The following is a 13,180-nucleotide window of genomic DNA, read 5'->3' as shown; positions in this document are numbered from 1 at the left end:
TCCCTAGGGCTGCCTGCACGTGAAGAACAACCGAAACGGAATGGGGTGGAGATAAAGGGAGCGGCGGGGAAGAATGGCTAGGAGGTTTTCCCCGGCTTCCCTGGTTGTTTCCAGAGAACCGGAAAACTGGAGGCGGGCGAAGTCAGCACAGCATGAGCCTTCCAGTGAACCTTCAGCAAAACTTAAGGTCGGAGCAGTCAAACTGGAGAGTGGACTGCAAACCAGAACCTAACTATACAAGCTTTAAAAGGTGACCTTAAAACTAAAGATAGGGATTGGTTTGTAGCAAAAGCATTTTGCCTAAGGCTAGGTCTCTCCAAGCCCTCCTTTCTGTTCCCGGGGTTCTCGGAGTCCCGACTTGCCTCGGGAATCAAAGCCCATGTAGAAACCTGCTTCTCTGCTGCCAAGAGACCCCACAGAAATTAAATTAAATTAAACACGTGCCCAGGGACTAAAATAAAATAGACCCTTTCCCTCCCACCTGCAGCAGCGAATCAACGTTCAGCTCCCATAGAGACAAGGTGACAGACCGCCAGTTCTTCCCCAGGAACCAGGGACTGGAGTATAGAACACTCGGGGATTACTGGCTTTCCCCTGATACGGAAGCAAGAAATAGGGGCACAAGCTAGTTCTGCATCTTGGTTTTTAACAGCAACCGTTGCACTGAGTAAAGCGCTTTGGAGGACGGCACTCGGAGGGCTGCCGAATGAATTTGAAGAGACCAGCATTACCCTCTTACACAACATCTCCTCTCCAAGGTCCGTCGTAGAATTTGAAGCCTATTTCGGAAAAGAAGCGCGCACAGGGAGCAGGTTACCCGAACCTATAGTTATTTCAGTAAGGGGGGGAGGAATAAATAGAAATGCCTACTTAGACACAAACATTTCTTTTTAAAGGGCAGAAAAAGGTAAAAAACCATACTTAATCAAAAATGCTGGGATCGATTCAATACCTCATAAGGAAAACAAAACTAGAATTTATTTTCTTAGCCTGAGGATATTTAAATCTACACATTTACCCTATACATGTTTGCTTTAATTTACCAGACACCTCACCACCACCACCAAGTCCTCTGACTTGTGAGGCATTCTTCTATAACAAATAAAACATTTATTCTCAATAAAAATTTTCATTCAGTAACCTGGTCAAAAGATCCTCGGGGAGACAACGTGCTGATGATAGAACTCTCCATCTACTTAAGAAGCAGAAGTCCTACTCTTTACTGTTTCAGTGCTTGGTTGCAGGTTCCCAAGCTGAGCCCAACGGAGAAGTTATGCCAAGAATAGAGTAACAGGACAGTGGAGAGACAAGCCTATCAAGGAACATCGTCCAGTATATTTCGCTGTGGGAGAGCAACTGTCACATTGGTTTAAAGTATACCTTCACTAAATCAGTCACATACATAAGTGAACAAACTCTTCTAAAAAGAAAGGTGATATAGAAGCCAGGAAAAAGCAAGCAAGGTAGGGAAGTGTTGAGGGAGGAACTAGGAAGGTTGGATAGCACCAACCCTTGGGGGGGGGGGAGGGGGCGGCGCAAGGCCTTTTCAGTCTCTGGGGGATGGGCTGATACATGCAGGCCTGACCTCTGGGTCAACAGCTAGTTTGACTCTACCTTGATCTGCAAGCCCGGAAGCTTGTCCTTTGGTTCAAAGTGACAGCTACTCTGGCTTCATGGGAGTGAGTTTCTAGCCATTATCAGACTACACAGAAAAGAATCCCTTTTGTGTTTCATCTTACTTCCTCCCTAAAGAGACATGATGTTCAGCCCTCCAAAGGGGGAATTCTACTGGCTTTTTGCTAAACTAAGTTAGAAATACTGCTAACAAAAACAAACAAACAACAGCAAAACACTGCTCCATGCCAAGCAAAACAAACTAAAACTAAGCTAGACTGTGAGGGAAGCTCAAGGAAAAAAGTGAAAGTTAGAACACCTACAACACACACACACACACACACACACAAATAAGTCCCACTTTCTGTTCCCCCCAGAAGTCTTCCAGATGATATGCCTCCTTGGCACAACCCATCTCTCAAATCAAGTATTCATTCCTATAAATGCACCAAGCAGCTGTCCTCTTACCTGCCTCTACATTAACTGTAGGACTGGCCTCTCCATATCCCCCAGCTGCTGCAAGTTTCAACCAAAAAAAAAACAACCAAACAAAAAACAAACAACCAAACAAAAAACCCACTTAAACTGTGTTCTGCATTAGTCCTAGGAAAAAAGTGACAGAAACTGTTTTCTTTTTCTTAGTAACCATTTCTTAGAGCCACCTTATCCCAAAATAGCAAAGGTAACTTATCTATAACCACAAGTGCTTGAGGTCTCCATGTATGTATGGAGTAAAGCAACTTGATAAAGGCTACTACTGGGCACCAACTGTATTATACAACATGTTGAACTACTAATCTGATTGCTTTTGCCCAAGCATCATATAGTATTTATAGCCCCCTGTATTTTTCATTTGTTTATGTGTATTATGATTTTTACATACATTTCTATGCAAAATTTTTAAATCAAGATGGATACCAAGACTGAACTGAGTGAGGAGCATGCAAACAGAAAGAAAGAAGCTAAACTTATTAGAATCTCAACACACTAACTTTTTATTAAGTTTGATTCAAAATAATATTAATCTAATAGTGAAATAGTTTGATATAACATCAATCAACATTTAAAGTATACTATGTTTCAAAGTATGGCTCAAGGAACACCCATTGCTTAAATGCACTTAGACATAACAAGACAAGGTTTTTTTATTGGCATCATTGACACCTTTGAACAATAGCCTCGTAGATAGATTAAGGTTTAACCTTCCTTTTCTTTGGTGGCTGTTTAGAGACTTTTAAAGAACAGATAACTCATTTCAACAGGAATCTACTGATATTTACCTCTGCAGAATGTTTAGCTAAGACATAGAATGCTAAAAAAAAAAAAAAACAACAACAAGCTTTTGTTAGCTTGACCCCCTCTGTCTTCTAACAGAAGGCATCCCCAAATGATGCTCTTATTTTAAAAGTATTGATCTTCCATCTAAGTCTTGGCCTTTCAAACACTAAATTCAATCAAAGGCCAACAACCTGACTCCTTCTGGAGACTGAGAAGAAAGTAGCAACATGGAATTTCTTTGAATTGTTTGTAAATTACTACAAGTTTTAAGAGGTCAATAAATCCTGGTGCTGAGCTAAATCTAATAGTAAATAATTAATTACATATCTTAGACACTATAATCTTTATCTTGGTAAACAAAGAAAACAGCTTTGCCAAATAGATCTTCCATCTACATAATATCTTAAAGGCAAATATTTAAATATTACCACAAAAAACAGGGTCATATTTTGTTTAAATTAGACATTAAAACTGAAGATAAAATGCAAATGCCATAGTTTTAAAAGGGGAAAAAAATACAAATTAACTGACCTAGTCTTTTTTCTGAGTTTATTAATACCATTTAAAATATTACAAATAAATCAATTACATTTCATGCATTTAAAATGCAAGTCTAATGTTCCAGAGAAAGGCTTTTCATTTCAATGTGAAATATCCAAATTATTTCAACATGACAATGAATAGTTAGTTTGCAGACTCTGCAAACAACACTTAAATGTAGTGTCAGGAGTGTTTGTCAACAGTTAACAATATCACCTTCAGGAAATACACAAAGGCCAAAGTTAGTCGAATATCACTTGGACAATTTATTTAATACATGGGTTTGGCAGACCCCGTTATTATGAAGTATAGGAGAACTCTCACTTTAACTATACCTGAACTGCCAGCAAATGCAAATAAGTACATGCGCCATTAAATTAAATGTCATCCAACATTTATCAAATAGAGTCTTAGTTACAGCTTGATACCTATCTAAATTCATATTCGAGCAAAACTAGGCCCGGAAAGTGCGTGTGTGGCTCTGCACCTCCAGAATTGAGTTCAGAAAAAAATAAAAATAAACAAAAAAAAGCCTGCAGCTCATCAGAACCTCAGCAATAACTCTTAATAGTTCCTTCTGACGAAAAAGAAAAAAAAAATCAAGTTTACTTCAATATATTTTCAAATATTTACCGGAAGTAATGTACAAGAAAAATACTATACAAAATCGTCTCCTGGACAATGTACCTCACACCTCACACCGGCGGAGTCATGTTTAATGGGAAACTAATCTAGAACGATTTTCCAGTTGTACAAACCATTAGGCTCAGATATATTTTACAAAGAATTAAAAAAAAAAAGTTTCCCCATTTCCCTCTTTTGGCATTTCAACTACAGCCTCATCTGAAATCTTCACGTGAGTTTAAATCACAAAGAAAAAAGTTTAATCCTAAAAATATTCAATGACTTGCAACAATTTACAGAAATCAGTAGATAAATTGACTCCTGAACTAACCCAAAAGTGGTGGTGGTGGTGTGGGAGGTTGGGAGAATATGCTTGGGAATGGTGAGAAAGAGAAAAAAAAAAAAAAAAAAAAAAAAAAAACCGAGGTAGAAAAGGACAAACAAGAAGTTGGTTAATCTGGTCTCACCGGAAAGGGGTATTTTGCATAAGAAAAGACACCTACCCTCATTCCCGCCCCCACCCCATAAGTTACGGTGATCAAAATAACTTTGGGATCAATATTAGCAGTTTAGAGAGAAAGACGTGCTCGCAAGCAAGAGGGAAACTATCTAAACGAGAAGCTCGGAGGAAAATTGTTTATTTTTCCCTCTCGGATTTTCAGTTAAAAAATAAAAAGTTACAAAGACGAAAGAGGGTGGCCGCATTGATTCCGGTTTGCAGAACATCGGTTCACCCGCAGGGCATAAAGACCTAGGCAGAGCTGAATGGGGAGATCTAAACTCTGCTAACCCAGTCTGGGTGCAGCAGTTCGTCCCACCAGTGTAGTGCTCAGCAAGGGACTGTCGTCCAAGGGGCGTCCAGGAGGGGATTCCTTGTCTGGACTCCCTCATCCCTCTCCCTAACAGCTGCGGCTCAAGCCGGTTGGGCACTGTTCTTTCCAAGGCCACAAAAGCCGGTGGTGTACCATACAACCCATTAATCCCGTCCTAACTCCAGAGGCTGCAGCTTTCTCAAAGTTCCGCCAGCCCAGAGCGGGTTCCCACTGCGCCCTGCATGGCTGTCACCGTGCAGAAGGGAGCCAAGGATCCAGCCGCCGATGTGTGTTACTTACTGTCCACATCCTTTATAGTTACGAGCGGAAAACCGGTGAGAGGGAGAATGGGAAGTTGGGGGAAAGAGCGCGAGACAGCTAGCCTAGACTGGAGCCCAGTCCAGGCGCACGAGCCCGACGGGACTCAGGTGGGAAGCATCGCGACAGTCACTCCAGGCCGTTGCGGTGGCCCGGCTCTGGAGGCTGCAGCAGCTCAGGGGAGTGGCAAGGCGGGCTTCCCGCCGCGCTGTGCTCGCTGTCGGTGTCGCTGCCCTTCTTGCCGCCGCCGGAGCCCGCCGAGCCGCCGCCACCGCTGTGTGTCTTCACGTGCTTGCTCAGGTGGTCGCTGCGCATGAAGCGTTTGTTGCACACCGGGCAGGCGAAGCGCTTCTCGCCCGTGTGGGTCCGCAGGTGCCGCTGCAGCTCGTCGGAGCGCGTAAAACGCTTCCCGCAGAACAGCCAATTGCACACGAACGGCCGCTCGCCCGTGTGCCAGCGCAGGTGCGCCTTCAGGTGCGAAGTCTTGCCGTACACCTTGCCGCAGCCCGGGATGTGGCAGCTATGCAACCCTTTGCGACGCAGGCTCGCTCCCGCTGGGCCCAGCCGCTCGGCCTCCTGGCAGTTGGGGCAGTCGCAGGTGGCGCGGCCCGAGTAGCGGCGCGCGGACGAGCGTGGGGACCCCCCTAGCGGCGCCGTGGGACCCGCGCTCAGCATGGAGCTGCCCGCGCCGGCCAGCGGCGACGGAGCGGAATCGGGGTAAGAGCCGGGCAGTACGGGCTTGAAACCGTCCATGAGGTGCTGTCCTGCAGGACTGAGCAGGTGCGACGAGGCACCACTACTGAAAGCCGAGTGGCTCAGGCCGGAGTAATCCGAGTTGTAGCCTCCCAGCGGCGAGTGCAGCGACGTCTGGAGGCCCCCGGCGGCCGGGTGCAGCGATCCGGGCAGCGCCGCTGCCCCATTGGGGTTCTGCACGTCGATCCAGCCCGCGCCCACATCCCACCAGCTGGAGGCGCCCGCGGAGCCCACGTCGGCCGCGGCGCCAAGGCCCGGGTGTGAGGGCTTGAACCACGACTCATACGGGTGCGCCATTCCCACGCGCGGGTAGATGCCCTGCAGTCCGTCCACCGACGTGTGCACCTTAGAGATGAACACCGGTTGATGGGAGCTGTCCTGTGAGTGTGCTCCGGAACCGCCGCCGCCTCCCCCGCCGCCGCTGCCGCTGCCCCCCGAGACGCCCGGAGCCTGGAACACAGAGTAGTCGTTGGCAAAGGGCGAGCTGGAAGCGGCTGCCGCGGCAGCTGCTGCCGCTGCTGCGGCGCTGCTGGAGGTGAGAGAGAAGGCGCTGGAGCCGGGCGAGCCTCCGCAGCTAAACGAGTCGGACACCAGGGCCGCCGCCGCCGCCGCTGCGGCCGCCGCCGCCGCTGCGGCCGAGGACGTACCGCCGTTCCGGGAGGCCCCCGACACGCCGAAGCTAGAGAGACTGGAACCCACTACGTTGCAGCTGCCGGAGGAGGAAGACGAGGAGCGTTTCCAAGGGTGGAAGCCTTTACCGAAGGAAGAAGAGCTGTCCGACAGGGAGGAGGGAGACGGGCTGGGGCTGCCGATCTTATTACAGGTAGCAGCAAGCATGGCCAGAGGAGTGGATCCCAACCTCGGTTCTTCCTGAGACCGGAGCAGAGGAAAAGGTGGGGGAGGGGTGGTGGGCAAAGGGCCGGTGGGGGAGGGAGGAAAGAAATGTGCATTAGTCCCCTGGTAGCCTCCAGACGCCCCACTGCTCCCCATTTCTCGCTGAGGCACATTGCCACCAACTTACCCTGCACACCCAGCTGCCCCGGCGCCCGACTGCCTCCTACTCTACAGGAGGGGACAAGTTTGGCTGCGGGCGTCTGATTCCGGAGCAAAGCGCCACGCTAAAGAAGAGTTTAACAAGAATTCTCACCTATGTCGGCACTCTTGTGTTCACAAAGCCCTTAGAAGCTTTCGACCGAATGAAAAGAAAGTCCAAATCCAGACTAGGGAGGGAGAAGTTTCCTTTTACCTTACAACCTGGGGAAATCTCTAGATTGCATTTAAGATCGCTACCCTGTAATCCAGAGGGAGCTTTGAAAAGTCTGTTCCTCTCAACCCATCCTCAGTTGCTTCTCCCTAAGGTCTAAGACTTACTAGCTCTTTCATTTTTTTTCTTTTAGTTCTCTCTCTCTCTCTCTCTCTCTCTCTCTCTCTCTCTCTCTGTATCTATATATAATGGTAGAAATAAGACGAGCTCAACGTACCTGCAATACAAAGCGGGGTGAGGAAAAATATTAAGGGGAAGGGGGAGAATCTGCAGTATGCCCAGGAGGAAAAAACTTACTCGCGTTCCCCTTCGAAATCGTCTCGTGTATTAGGGACTACGCTCAGTTCTCCCGAGCAGGGAGCAGCCGGGCTCTGCGAGGTGGCGGGTCTCAATGCCCTAGGAACCTTTCCTGTGCTGAAAAAAAAAAAAGGTGGCTCTGCCTCCTCCCCCCTTTCTTTTTTTCTAAACTCACTTGTATTTAAAGAGGGGGGGGGGGGCTGGCTCTCAATAGAGAGACTGATAGCCCGTGGCCTGGCCGGGGCGACTTTAACCCCCTCCGATAGGCAATAAAAGGAAACTAATTAAACCAGCAAGAGAAGATCCTGAGACTCACCCCTAGAAGTGAAGTTGCCATCACACAGAAGCGCCCTCCTCCTCTCAGAGGATCTTTTTTATATTGATAAATCAGAGGCAGTGTTTTTTTTAGAGGTGTGCAATACAATGATCAGTTCCGCCCATTCCGCCACAATTGTAGCTCCCTCTCCGGCTTTGAAGTGCCGCGGAGGCGCGGCCAGCCAATCTGCGGCCTCGCCGGGCCGCGCAGCGCGCGCGCCGTGAGGTCATCGGCGCCGGCGGGAGTGTGGGGGTGCGAGTGTCGCAGAGTGTGCGTGTGCGCGCGCGTGTAAAGTGATTGCAAGTGTGACCCACGTCGGAGAAAGCAATGTAGAGAGCGGCGGGTGGCTGGGCAGGGGCGCAAAAACGTGGCCTAGCTAGGGCAGACAGTGGTGGTGCAACCACCGAGAGGATGTGTGACAAAGGGGGTCAGGGACAGAGCTAGAAAGTGTGTAAAGTAGCTGAGTTCCTCTACCCTAGGGAGTCAGGAGCGACAGTATGTTCAACCCCGAGTGCGAAGAGGCGTGCGCGCGTGTTTGGTGTAGGTGGAGAGTGAGAGCGCGCGATCGAGAGGGAAGACGTGCGCGCGAGCACCAATGCTGGGGGTAGGGAACCGAAACAATACAATAAAGTGTACGTGCGTAAGAGATTGGCGATCAGGATAGAGAAACTGCGAAGTTGAGTAAGGCCGGTAAATAAATACCCAAACCCTATGTTCAAATCACTAACTTCCTCTGCCCCTTGAATATGTGTGTGTGTGTGTGTGTGTGTGTGTGTGTGTGTGTGTGTGTGTGTGTGTGTGTGTGTGTGTAAAAAAATGGACTGATGCCTCCCACACACACACACACACACACACCCTTAGCTTCCTGGACTCTGTCAGGATAGTTTTGAAGTAAATCTTGTTACTTACCTTCTGTTTCCTGATGTTTCGATCAAATAGAAAGATTGGAAGGAGGTAGTGATAGGGGGCGAGTGTGCGCCTGCGCCTTTGAGTCGTTACTTTGATCTGGTTGCCTTTACCCTCTTTGAGAGGTGGGATTCAGCTTTGGAAGTGCATATCTTAGAGGAGGTGTGTTTGCCCCGTGGCATGCAGTAAAATTACAAAAGGATTAGCTGCAAAGAGGAGTAAGAGGGGGTGTGTTTTTCTCCCATTGGATGAGAAATCGAGGAGCCTTTTACCCAATTTAGAAGTTTTCTCAGGTAACCCCACGATGCCTTTGTGACAGAAAATCAGAATGACCGAAATCTGTTAGTACCATTTATGTAAGAATGAAGGTGAGCTTTTTTGGGCTACATTTATAGGAGCATCTGTGGTTTGAGCCGGCCATCTATGAGTGTGTTCGAATCATCCTGCACATTTATTTCAAATTTGCTGTGTTTTAGTCACTTACTTGCTATTTTTATTATTAGTTGCCTTCAGAAGTGTCATTACAATTCTGTGGTCACAACAGAACTTCTTAAGCCACAAAAAAAAAAAAAAAAAAAAAAAAAAAAAAGCCAAAACCAGTATAAAGGACAAAAATCCAATCCTTGGAGTCTGGTTGAATATTCATGCATTTAAAAACCACAGTAATTCCTATTTTACCCTGTTAGGAAGTCTAATCCTAAAGGGGAATTGATTAAAATGTGAGCAGATGAGAGAACTGATATGTTGTGACTTGGGAGGCATTTTTTTAAATTGTTGTTCTCAAGTGTATTGCAGGTTCTGATGTTTAAAAAAAATCCTCCTGGGTTATGCCCAAGTCAAAAGCAGGGCTTCACCCTTTTTGTAAATTTTACCTACACAGTTAGACCTGGTGGTTGTAGTGCAGGGGTTTATATTTTTGAGCGTTTTTTTTTTTATGTGTAGGGGTATTGACTGTACATCATATCTATTGATTAAGGGAGTAAGGGACATCCACATACTTCGAAGTAAGTGTGAAGTAAATTAATGAACTGCTTTCTTTCTCTGAAGGCTAACGCTTACCATAAATGTCGTGTTTCTCTCTGCAAGCCCCTCTGAATGATTTTAGCGTGTTGAGAAGGCGTGACAGGCCAGCCCAGAAGGAGGAAGGGGTGGGGGAAGGAGGTAACTCCGTTTAACAAATAAAAGAGAATTAACTTCATTGCTTTGGTCTCCTTCCATAATGATATTCATTTTGAGAACCTAATATACAATTGCTCAAATTTGGGGTTTAACTTTAATCAATACCATCATCCTCAAAGGTGGAGGGAAGTGCTTTGAAGGAAGACTCCTTCTTATGAATAGTTATTTTATCTTCTTATCCTCCTATCTTCTGGAAGGAAAAGAGGCAGGGCTATTAAAAAGTTAAATGCTGAGCATGAGAGTAAACAGAGGCGTTAACCACTGTTCCCTCAAAAAATACAAGAATTAGAAAACTCAGCATCATGTGACTGTAATTTTGAGCTACTCCATTTTAAGCTAACGCTAAGATCTTTTATTTGTATAAGTGAATTTAGACTCACGTGCTATTCTTCCTATGACAATGAGTCACAATGTTGGTATGAATTTAGTGAAAATATTAGATTCTTATATTTGCATGAGGTTTGCTTTCGGCATTGAGGGCTTTGTAAAGGTTTGTAGTGTGTCACTGATATATAGTATATATACACATTTAAATGTACACATTCAAGTTATTCCACTTATGAAAGTGAGGGGTTTGCCAAAGGGCTTCTTTCTCCTTTTTTTCTGATTTCCTTTCTTCCTCCATTAAATGGTTAGTGTTTGTGTCATGAGGCTATACACAGCAAAGTTAAAACACTCATAGTTTTGCTTCTACTTTAAATGAAACTACTCTTAATGACACCCCCCAGACACACACACACACACACACACACACACACACACACACACAGTACCCAAGCACACGTGAATCCTGTCTCATGAAAGAGAAGATGGAAGATACAGCTGGCTTGGCAAGCCATTGAGGGCAGAGTTCAGTTCACCTGTTTTAATATTAAGCATTGCTTTGCAGTATTGTACTTAATAATTAAGATGCTTAGAGAAAAGGAAGAAGAAATACAGGAAGTTCAGCTTCCCAAACATCAAAGTTTCCCCTACCCAACAAGAACTTTAACATACTAGAAAGGAGCATGCTTAAATGGTGTGCTGTTTTCTTGCAAACCTGTGGGATCCACTATCAATAAAGCTAAAATCTATTAGCATTCTGTATGCATCTGCAGCATAAATTTCATTTGAATTTCAAATTTAATAAACCAGGAGGTTTTTAATCATCCCTGGTTTTATTTGTTTGATATTAACATGCTTATTGACCGGGTCTGGTGACCAGTTTGATCATTACAGGACAGCAAAAAGTTAATTAAAACGACCACAGCCCCTTAATCATATCATCTGTCTCATCCATGTCGCTCTCTTTATTACTGGTGATGATGGATAGTCTCCCAGATTAATTTCTCTGTTTCTTCGATTTGGACAACAGCTTTTGGGACCTAATTTACATCCTGGGAACTACTTGCTCAAGTATATCTAACACCTTGCAGCTACAATATACACATCACCCTCTCTTTAGCTGGAGCAGAGAAAGGGAGTCTATGCTCTTGTTGTTTTTGTTGTTTAGGTGTGTGTGTGTGTGTGTGTGTGTGTGTGTGTGTGTGTGTCTTTTTGCAGGCAGTCTTGATGCTGGGAATCTCTCACAACCAGAGAAATGAGGTTATAAAAAGCAAATCAGAGGTTTGGATCTCAGCTTTCGCTTTCCGGAGAGCAAGGAGTGAGATATGCTGCTTCTGCGTCTTGATTAATAGATTAAAATGTGTAGATTCCAAGACAAGCAAATAAAGCCATTTGTAACCACTACATACAAATGGGGATTTATCATTGAAAACATCAAAGTTACCCAGGCTTTCTACTGTCTCTCCACACACTTACTGCAAATACAGTTTTGAATGCAAGTATGGTCTGACATACACACGGGCAAACGGGAAAAGAAAGAGGAAAAAAAGGGAGGGGGGAGGAAGCTACGGGAAAGCCCGGTGGGAGAAGTCAGCGGACCGGAGTGCGTCGTACCTCCGCTGGGTACGATAAGCCAGCTGCAGGCGTCTGGGTTGCCCAAGGCTTGGCTGCAACTCCCCAGCTTTGCGAAGCGACCCGGGGTGTCCTCCGAGACTGAGCACGCTGCTACCGGCGCGCGACCCTGGCAGGAAAGGTGGGAAGGGGAGCCTCACCCTCTCCTCAGTGTGGGCACCTGGTGCAGAGGCGCTCAGGCTACTAAATAAAGCAAGTGGGGTCGAGCGCCGTCAACACCCGCGGGAGAAGAGGACTGAGCCAAGTGGGGGTTGGTGGGGGCTGTTGGAAATTCTGTGGTCAAAGTTTCCTGTTGAAAAGAAAGCTTGGCAGTTGTGGACCTGTGGATTCCTGAGGGCCCCCTCCACGGCCCATCCTGCTCTCGGGTGGTTCTACTTAAGAACTCGCTTGACATTTCCTGGGAAGGGATGTAATAAAAGCCCCTCGCTGGTGGCAGATTGTTGAGCCGTAGGTGGGAAGGGATCAGTCGGCTAGAGCTGAGAGAGGGCTGTATTTTCCTGATTGGAAAATGGGAACTTCCACGCTGAACAATAGCCCCTATTAGCGAGGTTATTCGGTTTCAACTGTCCGGCCACATTTACAGCCGGGTCCTTACTTGCCTGGCATTGCTTAATTGGATGTATTTGTTGGACACAGCGTGGCCGCCATGACTCTTGAGCTACTTGCCCAGGGGACACTTGCGGATGCAAATATTTCTCGAATAAATGGAAAAGAGTATTTCCTATTCTCTTTACCTCTGAGTCGACTCAATGTTTTCTTCCATTTCTCCTTAACATTTGTCACTTTTTTTCTGTCGTTTCAAAGCATTCAAAGTTAGGAACCCTTTTAAATTAAAAGATATATACCGGTTTAACCTGGGGTATTATGATCTTTGAGTCACTTTAGCTTGGTTATTCAAATTGTATATAGTAAGAAGTCAAGGACCCCCCCCCCCCCACACACACACCATGGATCAAACAGTCTTAAAAAGTAAGTTAGCTTCAGCGGGGAGAGAGAGAGATTGCGTTACCAAGACACATAGCCCAAACCTCCACTATATGTGCATAACATGTTTTAATGAAGAAAACAAAACACCTTTTTCTTAATTACCCCCATGCACGCTCATATCTTCATATCATATTGATGTGACCTTATATCTCTGCAGTCAGGCATACAGTACATGGTTTATTTCCTATTCATCTTTCCCAGCCTATGGATGAAACTGATAATCAGTTTCACGGCTTTTCTGTACTTCTTCACCATGTGAATGAAGAAAACACTTGTAAGGGAAAAGGTTTGTTTGTTTTCAGAGGATGATGTTGATGTTCTTGTGCAAGGCTGTTG

The 13,180-nt window shown here is 45.9% G+C and overlaps 1 protein-coding gene across 2 annotated transcripts; it reads right to left on the bottom strand.

The window, feature by feature from the left end:
- Positions 1-5,315: 5,315 nt before the first annotated feature.
- Positions 5,316-7,837, bottom strand: SP8 (Sp8 transcription factor; the record flags this gene model as incomplete). Of its 2 annotated transcripts, XM_080908864.1 has the most annotated exons (3): positions 5,316-6,809; positions 6,968-7,057; positions 7,817-7,837. In XM_080908864.1, 3 exons carry the CDS (start codon positions 7,835-7,837, stop codon positions 5,316-5,318), a joined length of 1,605 nt encoding a protein of 534 aa, XP_080764990.1. The 2 variants fall into 2 exon arrangements, with proteins under 2 accessions (XP_080764990.1, XP_080764991.1); XM_080908865.1 differs by lacking the exon at positions 6,968-7,057.
- Between the last annotated feature and the right edge of the window lie 5,343 nt (positions 7,838-13,180).

This window comes from Micromys minutus, assembly GCF_963924665.1.
Source record: "Micromys minutus genome assembly, chromosome: 1".
In the NCBI taxonomy this organism is placed as follows: Eukaryota; Metazoa; Chordata; class Mammalia; order Rodentia; family Muridae; genus Micromys; species Micromys minutus.
This window is presented reverse-complemented; position numbering and strand designations above follow the sequence as displayed.